The sequence below is a fragment of the Erpetoichthys calabaricus genome, chromosome 11 (genome assembly GCF_900747795.2).
Source record: "Erpetoichthys calabaricus chromosome 11, fErpCal1.3, whole genome shotgun sequence".
NCBI classification, from domain to species: Eukaryota; Metazoa; Chordata; class Cladistia; order Polypteriformes; family Polypteridae; genus Erpetoichthys; species Erpetoichthys calabaricus.
The window spans coordinates 108,490,102-108,509,498 of NC_041404.2; the positions used below are offsets into that span (position 1 = coordinate 108,490,102).

At 37.4% G+C, this 19,397-nt stretch overlaps 1 protein-coding gene across 2 annotated transcripts in view; it reads left to right on the forward strand.

The window, feature by feature from the left end:
* The window catches only part of dctn4 (dynactin 4), a 64,414-nt gene that overhangs the window by 24,511 nt on the left and 20,506 nt on the right, over positions 1 to 19,397 (forward strand). For both annotated transcript variants that reach the window (XM_028813715.1, XM_051934155.1), the window contains 3 exons: positions 1,831 to 1,938; positions 9,243 to 9,316; positions 15,399 to 15,511. In XM_028813715.1, the coding sequence (XP_028669548.1) occupies positions 1,831 to 1,938; positions 9,243 to 9,316; positions 15,399 to 15,511 (295 nt within the window). The remainder of the gene's footprint in view (positions 1 to 1,830; positions 1,939 to 9,242; positions 9,317 to 15,398; positions 15,512 to 19,397) is intronic.

Sequence of the window (19,397 nt, forward strand, 5' to 3'; positions counted from 1 at the left end):
AAATTTCTGCTGCTTTGAAGGTCCCATTGAGCACAGTGGCCTCCATCATCCGTAAGTGGAAGAAGATCGAAACCACCAGGACTCTTCCTAGAGCTGGCCGGCCATCTAAACTGAGCGATCGGGGGAGAAGGGCCTTAGTCAGGGAGGTGACCAAGAACCCGATGGTCACTCTGTCAGAGCTCCAGAGGTCCTCTGTGGAAAGAGGAGAACCTTCCAGAAGGACAACCATCTCTGCAGCAATCCACCAATCAGGCCTGTATGGTAGAGTAGCCAGCAGCCCGCCTGGAGTTTGCCAAAAGGCACCTGAAGGACTCTCGGACCATGAGAAGAAAATTCTCTGGTCTGATGAGACAAAGATTGAACTCTTTGGTGTGAATGCTAGGCGTCACATTTGGAGGAAACCAGGCACAGCTCATCACCAGGCCAATACCATCCCTACAGTGAAGCATGGTGGTGGCAGCATCATACTGTGGGGATGTTTTTCAGCGGCAGGGACTGGGAGACTAGTCAGGATAAAGGGAAATATGACTGCAGCAATGTACAGAGACATCCTGGATGAAAACCTGCTCCAGAGCGCTCTTGCCCTCAGACAGGTGCGACGGTTCATCTTTCAGCACGACAACGACCCTATGCACACAGCCACAATATCAAAGGAGTGGCTTCAGGACAACTCTGTGAATGTCCTTGAGTGGCCCAGCTAGAGCCCAGACTTGAATCCGATTGAACATCTCTGGAGAGATCTTAAAATGGCTGTGCACCGACGCTTCCCATCCAACCTGATGGAGCTTGAGAGGTGCTACAAAGAGGAATGGGCGAAACTGGCCAAGGATAGGTGTGCCAAGCTTGTGGCATCATATTCAAAAAGACTTGAGGCTGTACTTGCTGCCAAAGGTGCATCGACAAAGTCAAGGCTGGGGGGCTGTCAAGAGGCAGGGCCTGTTAAAGCCCATTGCGGCACTTCCTGTGTGATTTTGGGCTATACAAAAATAAACTATTGTATTGTAAAGTATTGAGCAAAGACTGTGAATACTTATGTACATGTGATTTCTCAGTTTTTTTATTTTTAATAAATTTGCAAAAATCTCAAGTAAACTTTTTTCATATTGTCATTATGGGGTGTTGTGTGTAGAATACTGAGGGAAAAAAATGAATTTAATCCATTTTGGAATAAGGCTGTAACATAACAAAATGTGGAAAAAGTGATGCACTGTGAATACTTTCTGGATGCACTGTATGTTATGCACAATAAAATGAAATGCTATAGAAAGTTAGAAAGCATGTATGTTTTCTTGTTGAGTGAAAGACACGTTTAAGCACACACTTATTCTCTGTAGTGGATTATAGTGCCAAAGGATGGTTAATTTCCATGTATGTTAATATAGTTTTTTCCCTCATTGAAACCCCAGGCTTCCTTTATTTATGTAGTTATTTATTATGTGGGCTGCAACTGGTAAAAAAAAAAAAAAAAGTTTTAGATTAAATCTGCTTAATCAATTTTTCATTCAAAATTGAAACCTTGCAGTCTCAGTTGGACTTGTCAGTCCAGTTTGCAGGGTAGAATGGCTGGTTCCCTGTTCTGTACAAACAGTAATCAGAAAAATCGGCTTTTTGTGACCATAATCTGCATTAGAAAATACAATTTCAGAAGATGTTGCACATTTATTTTGTATCGCTAAATTTCACGTTAAATCTTTTAACTGTTTGCTACATCAATACACATAATTAGTTTATACTTGCTGTGCTCTTTTGTCATGCTTATAATTAATGTGGGAAAGGTATATGATGCTAAGGATGAAACAAGTTTTGAAATTAAATCTTTTTGTTGCACAGATTAGCAAACTAATTGAGTACTACCAACAACTTGCTCAAAGAGAAAAGGTAGAACGGGACCGCAAGAAGCTGGCTCGACGACGTGCCTACATGCCTCTGGCATTTTCGGTAAGAGAGATCTTTCTTTGTAAAATCATAATGCTTTAGTATCTTCAAATAGTACATCATGAAATGTAAGATTTTTTATGTACATTTGAGTTTACTCAGTATTTTCTTATTGAGTTTTAATGTTACCTTAATTAATACCACAGTAGTCCCATAATGCTATACAGGATGAATAAATGTATTCAGTAAATTTTTATTGGAATTTGTTTGTGGTGTTATCCAACAAATCAGTGGCTTGTTTTACTCTTTAAAAATGCATGCTGTTCCCATACCACTAATAACAGAATATCCTTACTTCTTTGACTGGTTTTATTTATTTATTTATTCTTTTTGTTTGCACTTGTTATTAAGAATGTGTTTTTGTTTTAACATTTGTTTCATAAACCTACAGCTGACTTTGCTGCTGTGCATGAAGAATTTGGTACACCTGCTTAAAATTTTGCTTTATCAGTCTTGTTTCACCTTGTTGTTTCTCTCTCCCTTCTCTTTGCTAATGCACACCGCTATTTTTGGTTTTAATCCCCAGCAACACACAATTCACGTGGTGGTGAGTTGTTTTATCCCACAAATTATATTTTTCAATGTGTTCTAACCTGATTGCATTCTTTGCTTTGCAGCCTTTGCTAATTTAATCAAATGAGATAACATTTGCAATAATGTGCTTTTCCCTCCTAATCAATCCATCCTTAAAAATATTGATTTTCTGTTTAAAACTCCCCACACCTACACCTACTAATTACCAGTGTCGTTTTCTCTATAATATCCTGGGTGTTTGTAGCTCATCAAAGTTCTTTTTGTTTGAAATGTGGTGTTTAGTTAAACTGATTGTTTGAAAATTCATGTAAAATAAGGAATATCTGCATTCTATCCATTTGTAAGTGTGCTTTAAAATATTTGCATTGGCTGCAGTTAGGAAACCTGGGTTTCAGTGCATCAAATATGGTTATAAAATTAGTTTTAATAACAATTATCTTTGGTTATCTTGTAAGCTGTGGTTCTTCTATAGCATGAACATGACATTAAAAACAAAAATCGGGGAATTGCCAGTCACAGTATGTTTGTTTATTTTTGTACAGATTTTAATAGATCATTTTTTGTTTATTTATTTATTTATGTATTTATGTTTTCCATTAGTTGGTAACCCTTATGAGCATGGACTTATCAGACTTGAATGTGGAATAGGATCAGTCACGGTGTTAACACAATATTGGTGTAGAACAGTATGTCGAGTATTGTCAAATGTAGAAAGGAGGTGGAGCTACATATTGGGTAGGCAGACTCACTTGTAAGGCCAGTTCTCATAACTTGAAAATGCATTTCAATGGGGAGAAAAATGTGCATCCTAATCCATTTTCCTAATCCAATTTAGGGGGCGGAGTGGTGGCTCTAAGGCTAAGGAGCTGCGCTGGTATTCCGAAGGTTGCCGGTTCGAACCCCCGTCACTGCCAAAAAAGGCCACTGCTCTGCTGGGCCCTTGAGCAAGGCCCTTAACCTGTAATTGCTCCAGGGGCGCTGTACCTGCGCTCTGACCCCAAGGGGTATGCGAAAACTACCAAATTCCTAATACAAGAAATTGTATAAGGCAAAACAAAGAACAAAAAAAAAAAAAAATTGACCCCTTTTCTTCTTAATATAGCATACAGTAGAATCTCATTAGAATTAACACACTTACTTTAATAGTTAATCATAGATATAAAAACACTCCCCAACTAGAATTTTTTTTCTTTATTTGCTCTTATTAAGTTTGTTTGTATCTATTACACACTGTACTTTTACAACTACACTCACAAATTAAGTTCATATGTATTACTTACCCTTAATGCGTGGAGTATTAACATAAACAACAACAAAAAAAGGGAAAAATAAATCAAATATTACTATTAATACCACACTGAACAAGTGGAAATCTGCTGTAAAAGGGAAGGGGTGACAGTGGTTTCAGTAAGTGAGAGAAAAATAGGCTCAGTTTTTTGAACTCCATAATTTAAGAATCATTAGAACCATTTGCTACTGCTGCTGCTTTTATTGCAATAGAACATCAGGAGAGGCCAAACTTGGAAGTAGAAGTAGCAGCAGCAGCAGCAGCAGCACATGTAGCCATTACACAAGCAGTTGCAGCAAAAGCAGCATCAGTAGAGATTTTATATCATAGTTCTTATGCTTGAAGAACAAACATTAGTCTCAGTAGTTCTGAATAGTTTTATCCTTTTGTGTGTACAGTGTTTACCCCTCAACTGTGGATACTCCAACCACGGACTCAGTTATCTGTGGTTTGAAAATAATTAAAAAAAAAAAAAAAAAAAAAAAAATATCCAAAAATGAAACTTCACTCTATTGAATTAAACACACATCCACCTGGCTGAATGTTGTTAGATTGCTTCCATAAAGAATGATCCCATTGTTCACTTTTTTTGTCCCTTTAGCCGCTCCAGCAACCCAGCCAAGCTCCTCTCTCAGCATTAGTCACGCTATAGCATGTGCAGTGTAAGTTATCCAGGCTTGTGGTATCACTTTAAGTATAACTTTTATTTAGCTTAATATGGCCCCAAAGCCACGTAAAAGCAGTGAAGCTGGCAATTTTGCTAAACATAAGAGAAGGTGTGAAGTTCTTCTTTAAGTGGGAAAATCAAAATTCTTGGACGTAGTATTGAAATATAAAATTTCATAAGCTGAAGTTGCCAGGAAGTGTACATCAAGAACAAATCGTCAGGTTGTGAAGTGATACAAAAGAAATATGAAATTTGTGCTAGTGTTGCTTATGCTCCTTAAAATGGTAAAGTTAAATCCCAAGTGCATGATAAATATTTGGACAAAGCATTACATTTGTGACTCAAAGACATGAACAGACGGTATGTTCTGGTTGGCAGTAACAGGTTGCATCAGGAAGCATTGCACCTGTTTGAAGATTCGAGCAAAGGATCCACTGAAAAGAGCAAGACCAAACCATTTATTACAAGTAAGAGATGGCTGAATAGATTACCAGAATGAATACTAAGCTATTGTACTTGTACTATACAGTACACTATGGCAAATTACATAATGTTCATTGTGTTTAAAGGTAGAATAGTACTTACTAAAAACAGTATCATACTGTATGTATGTTTGTTAAAATGTATAGACGGCCGTCTGTATCCACAGATTTCATATCAGAGTACAGTGATCCCTCGCTATATCGCGCTTCGCCTTTCGCGGCTTCACTCCATCGCGGATTTTATATGTAAGCATATTTAAATGTATATCGCGGATTTTTCGCTGCTTCGCGGGTTTCTGCGGACAATGGGTCTTTTAATTTCTGGTACATGCTTCCTCAGTTGGTTTGCCCAGTTGATTTCATACAAGGAACGCTATTGGCAGATGGCTGAGAAGCTACCCAGCTTACTTTCTCTCTGTCTCTCTCTCTTGCGCTGACGTAGGGGGGTGTGAGCAGGGGGGCTGTGTGCAGCTGCTTCCTGAAGGACAGGCTGCACGGAGCTTCGCATACTTAAAAGCTCAAAGGGCACGTATTGATTTTTGACTGTTTGTTTTTCTGTGGCTCTCTCTCTCTCTCTCTCTCTGATCCTGACGGAGGGGGTGTGAGCTGCCGCCTTCGACAGCTTTGTACCGGCGGTGCTTCGCATACTTAAAAGCCAAAAAGCCCTATTGATTTTTTTTTTGACTGCTTGCTTTGCACTCCTTTGAAAAGGAAGATATGTTTGCATTCTTTTAATTGTGAGACAGAACTGTCATCTCTGTCTTGTCATGGAGCACAGTTTAAACTTTTGAAAAAGAGACAAATGTTTGTTTGCAGTGTTTGAATAACGTTCCTGTCTCTCTACAACCTCCTGTGTTTCTGCGCAAATCTGTGACCCAAGCATGACATTCTAAAAATAACCATATAAACATATGGTTTCTACTTCGCGGATTTTCCTATTTCGCGGGTGGCTCTGGAACGCAACCCCCGCGATGGAGGAGGGATTACTGTATTCAACTAACAATGGATTAAAAACATTTGGGGGCCATCCAGAAATTTCCAAAATACAAATTGTGAGCTTGCCATGCGCCAAGCCCAACATTGAATCCACGCAAATGAAATGATCTGTAGGCATACCCTGTTAAATAAAATGGCTCATAGAAGTAAGCTTACAGCTCCTATATGGCAGCCAATTACATAGCCACCATACTGCTCTTCATTTGACTAGCTGTGCTCACACAAAGCACCCTTGCTCTACTCTGTATATCAGTTGATCCAGTTTCCTGGCATTTACCACCTTTATAAATAGAAAGCTCTTTTCTCACTCACCTATTCTACCATGGCTTCTGAGCATCATCAGTTGCCAAGGTGCGAAACGGTTTCCATCTTCACAGTACCCACAGTACTGCAGCTATTAACAAAACACAAGGCATAGACATATTCTGGAAAATAAAGACAGTCAAACAGAGAAGACTAAATAAGCCCTAACTCAAAATTTAAACTGAAATCAGACTCCTCTGTAAAACCATTTAACTGTTAAACCTTTAAATTGTTGCATAGTTATATGCAAGTACTGTGTCATTTTATATAAGGGGCTTGAGCATTCACATATTTTGGTATCTGTGAGGGGGGCATGGAATGTATTACCCATGAATACAGAGAGTCTACCGTATATTGTACACATTGCAGAGGAAGATTGATGCAACACCTGCATTACATGTTTCTTACACAGTCTTTCATTTGTATGTATAATCACATCCAGTTTTAGTCAGTACAGTGGCTGTTCTATCATTCCTTAACCACTGAAGCATCTTCACAGTAAGTTCAAGATTATTTTTATATCCGAGGACACCCATGGCGCAAAATTTAAAGTAAGAATCGTACAAAGTATGCTACCGCTGTCGGACTGCAAGGTAACTCTCTGCTTTCATTGGCCCTTGTAACTGAAGATGATGATTCAGAACAGGGTATTCTCAAAAACCTTGTATCATAAATTATTGTAATCCTTATTCTGATATGAGTTTATTGTATAAGCAGGCGGAAATTTTGAACCTGCTCATTTCTTTGATAATGCAGCCTTTTGTGATATCTATATACCTCTGTGGTGCAGACCTCAATTATTTTCAGGAGGTTTAAAAGACACATGCAAATGTAATATAAACAACACATTCTGTATGTAAAGTTATGCCCAAAATCCCAGAAATTAAACTTTTTTGATTGCATATATACAAGACAAATGTTCATAATTTTCAGTTTGCTGTACCACAGCTTTAGTAAGAAACAACTAAACCAGAAAAGGAAGAGAAGCTCGGAACAGTTTACCTTTGCTAGCAGTTAGAAATATCACGTATAATACAGTAAAAGCATTGAATTTATTTATTCAGTTGTCAGGTGTCTGTAGAAGAACAAAGCATTTAAATTATAAAATACATTCATTAAGTCATTTGGAAATTTGTTTGTGCATTTGTGATGAAATTTTCCAAGAGCATTGTTTCCCTACCGGTGGGCTGTTTAAATTCTGTTATCTCTTTTGATTTATTCAGTTTAATAATTTCTTAACAGAGTGTGCTTATATTACAAAGATGCATTTGAGGCAAACAAAATCATGGATAGACAATTTTTAAATTTAGCAGAACTAAATATAAAGCAGCAGGGATAGTTAAGAAAGCCTCAGGAACCTCACTTTCTACCAGTAATGTCAACCCTTCCCTTTGCTTCACTATTTCTTCACTCCCACATGTCAGTTAAATACTTGTTTGTTCAAAATGTGCAAATTATTCATATTGATAAATATGAACTTAGAGAATAATCAGCACACATCATAAACAGGAAACTATAGTGTCATGGGAGTCCATTTTTTTAATTGAAGACTGGACTCTTGACAGGTGAACCCATACACAGTTTCTAGCCACTTATTATCCACCTCCATTACCTTGCCATTAACATGGTATTCAGTCCACTTGATGATCTTAGTCATAGAATTACATCTAAACCCAGACACTTCTTCTGGTTCTGCCTCCTGAAACAGAGGCATTGTGTAGTTTCTTTCCACTTCTCCTTATCATTCCTGTTGAGGTCATCCTTTCCCAACCTATTGTGAGAACAGCTTTGACAAGGTCCTCCATACCTTTCCTCATGTACAGTTAGGTCCATAAATATTTGGACAGAGACAACTTTTTTCTAATTTTGGTTCTGTACTTTACTACAATGAATTTTAAATGAAACAGCTCAGATGCAGACTTTCATCTTTAATTTAGTGGGGTGAACAAAACGATTGCATAAAAATGTGAGGCAACTAAAGCATTTTTTTAACACAATCCCTTCATTTCAGGGGCTCGAAAGTAATTGGACAAATTAAATAACTGGAAATAAAATGTTAATTTCTAATACTTGGTTGGAAACCCTTTGTTGGCAATGACAGCCTGAAGTCTTGAACTCATGGACATCACCAGATGCTGGGTTTCCTCCTTTTTAATGCTCTGCCAGGCCTTTACTACAGCTACAGCAGGCCTCTGAGTTGTTTCATTTAAAATTCATTGTGGTAATGTACAGAGCCAAAATTAGAAAAAAGTTGTCTCTGTTCAAATATTTATGGACCTAACTAAGTGTGAATTCATTTTACTTGCAGAAGTAAATTATGCTAGATGGGAAACCACTTGGATGTCTTGGATTTAAAATTGCTAACAAGGTAAAGTGATGTTGGAGCAAACCACCATGGGTTAGATGTACTGTAATTCACAGTGCATTGGGTTAGACAGTGGGGTATATGATAATTTTAGAATTAACATTGAATTAATTATATTCACTTTTATATAGTATGTTTCCAAATGATATGCTTAGAATGCTATTTATATTTTTAAATATAAAATTCTTAATGCACAAATAATGTTTGGTAATAAACATAAAATTTACAATAAAACACAAAGCCTAGCAATAAGTGTGGAGGCATAGATATTTATATGTATTTTTAAACAATGCATAAACCTGTGGAAGTCAAGCCTTTAATAAATCCGTATATGCAAGCAAACTGATACTGCTGTGCACAGACCACTGCATTGTTAATAGATCTCTCTCCCTTTAGGCAATGCTTTGTGAAACTGTCTTTCGTACTACTTTGTAATAATATGATTTTCTTGGTCATCTTATCTAATGGAGTTTGTCTGGATGTTTGTGCTTTTATTTATTTTTGGTTCATTTGCTGTACTTTGTGTAGTATCCCAATTTCCAGGATTGTTGTTCTTCGTGTAGATTCCCAGTTTCTAGGAATTCCAGTAGTTTTGCTATTCTGATCTTATTCTCTCTGCATGTTCTATCCTGCATTCAAATGTTTATTTATAATTCTGGATTTATTTTAAAGGAAAAATATGGCCTTGGCACAAGGCTTCAGAGACAAAGATCTGGAGCACCCATCAGCAGTATTTCTGGACTTTCGTGAGTATATTATATGCATACTTCATAAATGGATGGTTGAATAGGTTAACTTGATTTTAGAGTGCTTTTTCTTTTCTCTCTTTTTGAAATTTGTCAACTTTCTCTTTAATGTCTTTATTAAGGTGCAAGTTTTGACTTCCTTTGCACATTGTTCTGTTCTAATGACATTTTAGCTCTTTATAGTTTTAGAATTTCTTATTTTAAAAGAGAAAGTGAGTAAAAATCAAGGACCAAAGATTGGTAGCACTTTAGAATAAGGGTTTATAGTGCAGCTTATTTTGCTATTTCAGTCACTTACTGTTGTGTTGTAACACTATCCTGGCACCTGATCTTAACATATTATGACTCCAGGAAGGTGTTTTAATGAAGGAGAAAAGGTAAGGAGCTGTCTATAATGGAAGGCAAAAGTTATACAGCAATTTAGTTTCTAACCCAGAAATAATGTACCCCAGCACGGCTTAAGTTAAGAGAACATGAAAACATATAGAATTACAAGTAAACCATCAACACCCAATTATACAAGACTAGTCATTTAGCCCGTTATAATAACGGGCGCTAGAACAGTAGTGCATAAACATTAGTAGGAACAGTCTATATTAAATGGCAAGGGACTTTGACCTCATTCTTTTTGTTGGTCGTATTTTTCTTTCTTTCAGCCTTTCTTTTGTTGATGTTTACTTGCTGAGCTGACCGTTCTTCGTGGGCTGCCACCGTGTATTGTGTGTCTTTAATTTTCTGTGACAGTAATACTGTCTTGTACGGCTCTATTCAGTAAGGACGCGCACAAAAAGGCAAGCTTCAAAAGGGCGACCTCAATTGAGCGTGGCGAATAAAGGCGTTCATAGATAATTTAGTTCAAATGGCTCTGGAATATGTGAAGAGCAACAAAGATCTTTATTTACGCGCGCCTTTATTCGCTGCGCCCAATTGAGGTCGCCCTTTTGAGGCTCGCTCTTATTGAAGGATGCCTGTGCGCGCCCTTATTGAAGGATACTGTCTTGTACGTCCGCTGGCTTGTACGTCCGTAATATACCTTTAATTTTCTCTGGCGGTAATACAGGCGTGCGCGTCGGTAATATGCCTTTAATCTCCTCTGACAGTAATACTGGCTTGTATGTGGCTGTAATATGCATCACTGTATTGTGTACCTTTAATTTCCTCTCGCAGTAATACTGGCTTGTATTTCCGTAAAACGCCTCTAACTTTCTCTGACAGTAATATCGCGCATCGCACCGTGCCCCGCGCATGCGCACTTCATCAGAAGACACCCACACAAGGACACCTGGATGCACATAGGGATTTTATATATATATATAGATAATACGAGATACCACTTCAATTTCAAAACAGTAACTTTCCAAACACTGTAATAAAGGTTTTAAGTATAGTCACCTGGTTGGAAGTTTAAGGTTCCAGATGAAAAGTAATCCCAGTAACTGCCGCATTCTCAACACTAAGCATTAATCTTGAGTCCACAATCACTTGGACAGAGGGTTTTTACGATGTTCCCAAGTGCACCTTATCAGAGTCCTTTTACTAATGTATTTAGTTTTTCTTACAACATAAATCGAACTCAGCTGTTTTAAAGATCTCCTTGTGTAGAAACACATGACTAGTATACTTATAATAGTGTTTGATCCTTAAGTCTTGTTTATATTGAACAAGGTTCCTGTTAAGATCTTGTTATATGGAAGTAAGTGATTAATAAATTTAGTAGGTAGTCCTTGTTCCGTTTTTTTTTTTTTTCTTGTTCATTTTAAACCAGAATTTTATTTATTTATTGGTATCTTGGTTTTGGTGAGCAATATATAATAGTCTACATCTTACATGTGTTCTCAGCCTTAATTTGTATATCACCCACTCATGAATCAAGATTAAATTCAGAAGTTTTAAGTTTTGTAAGATTGTTTATACCATTGTCACTAATGTCTGATCCACTGCACGGGCCTCATGTATAACACTGTGTGTAGAATTCATACTAAAACGTGCCGTACGGACAAAACTGGAAATGTGAGTGCACACAATAAAATTCAGATACATAAAACCGTGCATAAGCAAAGTTCCACGCACTTTCCCTTTATAAATCCTAATCAACATGAATTTTAACGCAAATGCATTCACCTACAGCCCCACCCCAACTCCTCCCTGAATTTTGTATATTTGAATATGTGAATCAACAAAACACTAAAGCGAAGGGACTATTTTTATTAAGACAGTGGCAAAAGCATGTGGAAAAAAGAATTTCAGCGAATGCAAAGTGGGGGCAAGGAAAAGGTAGTATTTGTTGGCTTAAGCAATGGATTAAGCAAAAAAAAGAAATTATTGGAGTAATACAGCATGGCGGAGACACTTGATAGTTCAAGTTCAGAAAGTCGCAAGTGGTCAAAATTAAAAAGAAGTGGTCGGATATCAAAGTTTACATGAAAATGCGAGTCGCAGCACACCGTCTGTTTATTCTGTTTCGGACAATATTACAAACGCCTGTGTGGAGAATGTGACTCCAGGCGGCAATGGTGCTGCTGTGTCCAGCACATCTTCCGGCACTGGCTGCACACACACTTCTGCCTTCGAAACCACAGGGCAACCCCATCTGGGTGTGTGCTGACAGATGCTCTTCTGGAGTCATAAAATGCAATAGTGGATTCTGTAAGAAATGTGACCATTGGTCTAAGGAATATAGGGGCTGTACTATGTTGTGCTTTAGTGCCAGTTTGCAGAAGTTCAGTTTTGTTGCAGTTTAATAAAGGGTTCTACTCCGTGTAGGTTTTAATTTCATTGAGGCAAGTTGTGAGCTGAGAAAACCGTGATGAAGTTTCACTTTTGACATTGAAATAGAATTAAGTATCATCTGCCTGAAAATATTAACCCAGTCCATAGCTAAGAATGATATTGCCAAGGGGAAGCATATAGATACAGAAGAGCAGAGGACAGAGCCGTGAGGAACCCCTTGTATGACTTGCACTGAGCTGGACCTGCTGTTGCCAAGACTAACAAACTCTTGCTTGGATGTGCATAGTGAGGCCAGTCATACGTGACATTCGTCCAAATGCTTTCATAGACTGTAATTCTGAATTATACCATGGAGCTGAACATTTAAATGAGCTGTTTTATCTAGTGCTGATAGAATGGCTGAGTTATAGTAATCAACAAGACTGACTAGTGTTAATGGAATAAGTAAAGACAGATAAAGATCAGAAATGGAACTAGCAAGAGTAGGACAGATATTTTTAAGGTTTCTGAAAGAGATTTGACATTTACAGTCAAGAGGAGGGGAGAGGTAATGAGACGGTGAAAATTACTGCTTTATGAACAGAGTCCCAAATCACCCTGTAAGTGTTGCCAACATATAAGCCAGATGTACAGATCAAGTCCAATATATGACCACCAGAGCTAGTAATAAAATCATGTTGCACGAAGTCAAAACAGTTCAGTAAAGAGAGGAATTCATTTCTCTACTTACATGTAGTAATGACAATATGGTGACTTGCTATCCTTAAAAGGACTGCTTGTCTTTGGCCACAATAGTTGGAAAAAGCACCTGCAACTGTGCAAAGTTGCAGTTTTTATTGACTCTCCTGCTATAGATGATGTACTGCACACAGCTCCAAGAAGATAGCTCTTGAAAATTGAAATCAACTTAGAAGCCAGTCATCATCACCATCTATAAATACAGTTAGGTCCATAAATATTTGGACAGAGACAACTTTTTTCTAATTTTGGTTCTGTACATTACCACAATTAATTTTAAATGAAACAACTCAGATGCAGTTGAAGTGCAGACTTTCAGCTTTAATTCAGTGGGGTGAACCAAACTTTTGCATAAAAATGTGAGACAACTAAAGCATTTTTAACACAATCCCTTCATTTCGGGGGCTCAAAAGTAATTGGACGATTGACTCAAAGACTATTTCATGGGCAGGTGTGGGCAAGTCCGTCGTTATGTCATTATCAATTAAGCCGATAAAAGGCCTGGAGTTGATTTGAGGTGTGGTGCTTGCATGTGGAAGATTTTGCTGTGAACAGATAACATGCGGTCAAAGGAGCTCTCCATGCAGGTGAAAGAAGCCATCCTTAAGCTGCGAAAACAGAAAAAACCCATCCGAGAAATTGCTACAATATTACGAGTGGCAAAATCTACAGTTTGGTACATCCCTGAGAAAGAAAGCAAGCACTGGTGAACTCAGCAACACAAAGAGACCTGGATGTCCACGGAAGACAACAGTGGTGGATGATCGCAGAATCATTTCCATGGTGAAGAGAAACCTCTTCACAACAGCCAACCAAGTGAACAACACTCTCCAGGGGGTAGGCGTATCGATATCCAACTCTGCCTTAAAGAGAAGACTGCATGAAAGTAAATACAGAGGGTGTACTGCAAGGTGCAAGCCGCTCATAAGCCTCAAGAATAGAAAGGCTAGATTGGACTTTGCTAAAGAACATCTAAAAAAGCCAGCACAGTTCTGGAAAAACATTCTTTGGACAGATGAAACCAAGATCAACCTCTACCAGAATGATGGCAAGAAAAAAGTATGGAGAAGGCGTGGAACAGCTCATTATCCAAAGCATACCACATCATCTGTAAAACACAATGGAAGCAGTGTGATGGCTTGGGCGTGCATGGCTGCCAGTGGCACTGGGACACTAGTGTTTATTGATGATGTGACACAGAACAGAAGCAGCCGAATGAATTCTGAGGTGTTCAGAGACGTACTGTCCGCTCAAATCCAGCTAAATGCAGTCAAATTGATTGGGCGGTGTTTCATGATACAGATGGACAATGACCCAAAACATACAGCCAAAGCAACCCAGGAGTTTATTAAAGCAAAGAAGTGGAAAATTTTTGAATGGCCAAGTCAGTCACCTGATCTTAACCCAGTTGAGCATGCATTTCACTTGTTGAAGACTAAACTTCAGACAGAAAGGCCCACAAACAGCAACTGAAAGCCGCTGCAGTAAAGGCCTGGCAGAGCATTAAAAAGGAGGAAACCCAGCATCTGGTGATGTCCACGAGTTCAAGACTTCAGGTTGTCATTGCCAGCAAAGGGTTTTCAACCAAGTATTAGAAATGAACATTTTATTTCCAGTTATTTAATTTGTCCAATTACTTTTGAGCCCCTGAAATGAAAGGATTGTGTAATACATATAAAAAAAAAAAAATGCTTTAGTTGCCTCACATTGTTTATGCAATCGTTTTGTTCACCCCACTAAATTAAAGCTGAAAGTCTGCACTTCAACTGCATCTGAGTTGTTTCATTTAAAATTAATTGTGGTAATATACAGAACCAAAATTAGAGAAAAGTTGTCTCTGTCCAAATATTTATGGACCTAACTGTATGTGCTCTCTTTTAATTCTTACATTTGGAGAGTCTTCTAACAATGATAAAGCAGCTATGGTAGTTGGAATAATTTGTCATGCTGTTCACTATTATATTGTTAAAGAATGATTATAATCGGCAGAATTAAATTTGTAAACAATATGCAATTAATTATGGTGTATGTGATAAATCCATGTCATGGATGCAAATATGAAAAAGAAAGGCACACCACACAGAAACAGTAACACTGCTTTGACACTTGGTGCGTCCTGTTTGCAAAACTGAGCAGAAACTGGTGTATGCACGGTGTGAGGCTGCTGTGAAAATGTCCGTGGCTTTACGAAAAAGTTTTGTTTTTATACATCTCAAAGTGTACGTGGAAATGGGTGTACACAACATTTTTGTGAATATACACCATTTATACATGAGGCCCCAGGTGTTAAAATTAATATCTCTTAATCAGATATTGCTTTATATCTTTTATTGAACTCATTGTTTAATTAAATTCTCCTTTACTGATTCTTGCACTTCCCTAATTTTGCTTTTAATCTTGTAGTTCTGTAGTGACAATATCATTTAATTGAGAGCATTCTTCAAATTAGAAGCTACTTGTTCTGTATTTTTATTTTGAATCTGGATGTACGATTACTTACAGTATATTAGCAGTATGCACATTATGGTTGTGTTTGTTTTAATTAGATTTCTAATTTAGCCTGTTTTGCATTTTAGTGGGCTTTTTAAAAGTAGGTGTTTTTTTTTTTAAACAGACTGAAGGAAAATGAAGATCAGAAGGAGATAAAAATTGAGCCTGCGCAAGCATTGGAAGAGGTTGAACCTTTGCCGGAAGACTACTATACTCGACCTATTAACCTTCCAGAAGGTAAATCATTTTCTTTAATGTTTGCTCCCATTCTTTGAAAATGAATTATAATTTGTTTTTTTTAGCTGATGTATTTATCCAAGATGGTTTACAATATTAGGATGCATTACAAATATTTAGAGAGATGTTTTAAACTTGGAGCACAAATAAGATTAGGGAAGATCTGCAGATCTAACCGGAGTATGCTACCTTAAAATAATCTAAATTGTAAAACTTAACAGCCGTTGCTGATTTTGGTAGTTTGATCATTCTAGTGCATGTGGGTCTTTTTATCTGAGTTTTTAAATTATCCATAAAGCCTACATCCATCTTAGGATCTGCATAAGATAAAAGCTTTTCATGTTTTATTATTTTAAACTATTAAGTTGTATTGGATTTCAATAGGCGCTTTTGACACTGATCGATAGGAAAAGACTCCTAAAAGTTAAAAGTAAAAATATGTCTCAACAAAGAGATCTACATTTTTTCAGTCATTAAACACAAAGTATTTGGTACAGTGGAATCCCTTGCTTTTTGTATCTCAGTAGGAATTTATAAAATCTGAAAAATGAATAGGCCATGGTCATTCACATATTTGTCAATGGACATATTTCTAAAGTTCTTTGTAAACTCCATTGGTCCTAACAATCTGCTTTAATCTTGCATATTACAAGTAAACCATGAAGGCCCCATTTCCTTGGTATAGACAGCATTTAGGGATTTGCATTATAAAATTTCTATACATACTAAAAACACTTGCAAATGATTTAAGACTATGTGTCAGAATAAGGGCTCATTCATACCTAAGCATTTTAGCAGTGAGTGGCTTTTTGGAAGCAATTTTATAGAAATTTGCAGCGTCTTATCTAAGCCAGAAGTCAAGCAACTCATTGAAACAAATATATATATTATAATGTCAGTGTCGCTGTGCATTTGTGCACTCTGCTCATCAAGAGACAGCTATTATGGAAGAGGTCAAGTGTGCACATATTTTGCAATCAAGTGACAAGAATTCACCTAAAAGTGTACAGTCATGTGACATATCAGGACATAAAAAAATCTGATCCTTTCTAGACTCTAAATTTATTTAAATCTAACCTCAGGTATAAAACCACACACAATAGATTCCATCATGTCATTAGTTATTTAACAGAAATGAAGCCAAAATGGAGAAGCCATGTGAGAAAAACTAAGTACACCCCATTATTCAATAGCTTGTACAACCACCATTTAGCAGCAATAACTTGAAGTAATCGCTTTCTGTATGACTTTATCAGTCTGTCACATTGTTGTAGAGGAATTTTGGCACGCGCTTCTTTACAACATTGCTTCAGCTCATTGAGGTGTGCGGGCATTTGTTTTTACACATTTCTCTTAAGGTCCCACCTCAGCATTTCATTCAGGTTGAGATCTAGATTCTGGGTGGGACATTGCAACACCTTTGTTCTTTTATTTTTCAGCCATTCTGTTGTTTGCTGCTATACTTGTGATCATTGCCCTGTTTCATGACCCAATTGCAGCCAAGCTTTAGCTGTCAAACAGATGGCCTCACATTTGACTCTAGAATACTTTGGTATACAGAGTTCATGGTTGACTGACTGCACAGTGCCCAGGTCCTTTGGCAGCAAAAGAAGCCCAAATCATCACCTCTCCACCACCATGCTGACAAGTTGGTTACTGATATGCTGTGTTCGGTTTTTGCCAAATGTGGCACTGCGCTGTGCATTATGGCTTAACATCTCCACTTTATCTTTTCTGTCCAAAGGACATTGTTCCAGAAGTCTTATGGTTTGTTCAGATGCAACTTTGCAAACCTAAGCTGTGCTGCCATATTCTTTTTAGAGAGAGGATGCTTTCTCCTGTCAACCCTTCCAAACAAGCCATACTTGTTCAGTCTTTTTCTGATTGTACTGCCTTTTTCTAACTGTATTCTAATTAACTTTACCATTTAACAAGCAAACTGCGGCTATAGAGTCTGAGATATAGCTCTTGGTATTTTGCGATTTCTCTGAGCATTGAACTGTCAGCCTTGGGGTGGAGTTGTTGGGATGTCCACTCCTGGGAAGATTGACAGCTGTCTTGAATGTTTTCCACTTGTGATTAATCTTTCTCACTAAAGAATGATGGACTTCAGATTGTTTGGAAATGGCCTTATAACTGTTCCCAGATTGATAGACAGCAACAATTTAATCTCAAAGATCATTCCTGATTTCATTCCTCCTTGGCATTGTGTTAATACACACTCGAATGCTCCAGACCAGCAAACTAATAAACTGTCTGCTTTTATTGTGGTGGTCACACTTGTTGACGATCAATTAATCAAGTGCATTTGATTAGCAGCCCCTGGCTGTTCCTTACCTTCATAATTCATATATAGAAGTGTGTACTTAATTTTTCCCACACTGCTTCTGCATTTTGGCTTAGTTTTTGTTAAAGAAATAATGACACCTTGTAATATATGTCATGTGCTGTTGTTCATTTGAGGCTGTATTTGCCTGATTTTAAGATCTGCTAAGGACCAGATGTTTATTATGTTCTGATATGTAAAAGCTTAGAGTCGAAAGAGGGTGTACTTTCTTTTTCACGATTGTAGGGATACGTTTAGCTTGAATCATGTTAATGTTTTGTACAGATGTTTTAATTATAGGCAGAGTGGTAGTGCAGCGCTGGCATTCCTGCCTTATGGCACCAACTGTTTGGGGTTTGCATGCTATGTCTGTTCATTTCTGGATTGATCAGTATTAGCGAGTGTGTTTAACTGAGTATGATTACCTGTTTTAACACTTGAATACTTAGAAATGTGTCAGTAATACCTTTCAATTAATAAAATGAATCTTTTGTCAAGTAAATAATATCCATCTTCTTTTTCCATCCCCTGCCTGAGCCCCTGGGTGAATACTGGCCACTATGCCACCAGATCACACGGTTTCAAAATAACTTTAGCAAGTAACTAAAATAAAACTAAACCAATACTTTCATAATAGGTTTCTATTGCCACATTTCACTTATCATACTAACACCTGAAATGGATAAGTGCATCGTCCACAACTTTTTTGCTTCTTGCCTTACAGCCAGTATTGATACGATAATCACTGGCTCCCTGTTACCCTATTTTGGACAGATAAAATTTACCCCTCAGCACATGCTGGATTAAATATATGCGAGTACAATGTATGTTCAGTTCTTTTGAGTTGATTAATGCTGTGCCCGATAATCCCTTCCTCGCCAGATGTTAATAGATGTCCGGATCAGGTGCATACATGAAGTTGCACCAACAGCAGCAGAAATTTTTTTTTTTTTGGCAAAATAACTTAATGGTTTCATGATTATTGACACTTGTGTATAATCCTGGAATTTTTCAGGATGCTGCTTCTACTTCATACCGAGTCAAGAATTGTCCTCTCAACTCCCTTTGCTGCCGATCAAGATAAACCCATTATGTGTAGTCATGACACTAGTAACACCTGCGTTTCATTACTGTGATCATTAGGATTAAAAGTACTAAAATGATAAAAGACATTCTTGAAATACAATAGCAATCTTGCATCCTACGACATGGAAATGATCTTATTGTCAGATCAAACATTGCTATTTGAATATCATTCTGATTTATTTACTAAAGGTGTTTTTAAAAAATAAAAGCTGACATTCAATTTTAAAAGAACAGTTACCCCAGACACGCAATGCAAAGCTGCATAATTTTATAGATCAGTTCCACAATCAGCCTTTTCAGAATTTCGAAAGGCTAGCTTGATATCTTTATTATTAAAATATACTGCCAGACCCCTTCAGAACATAGGTTTTGATTTCTTTCATTCAATGTCACTACTCTGCACTTTGACCTTCAAGTTTACTCGGAGCAGTTTTTCTGAATTCTTACAGACATATAATTTTGCATATGATTCTG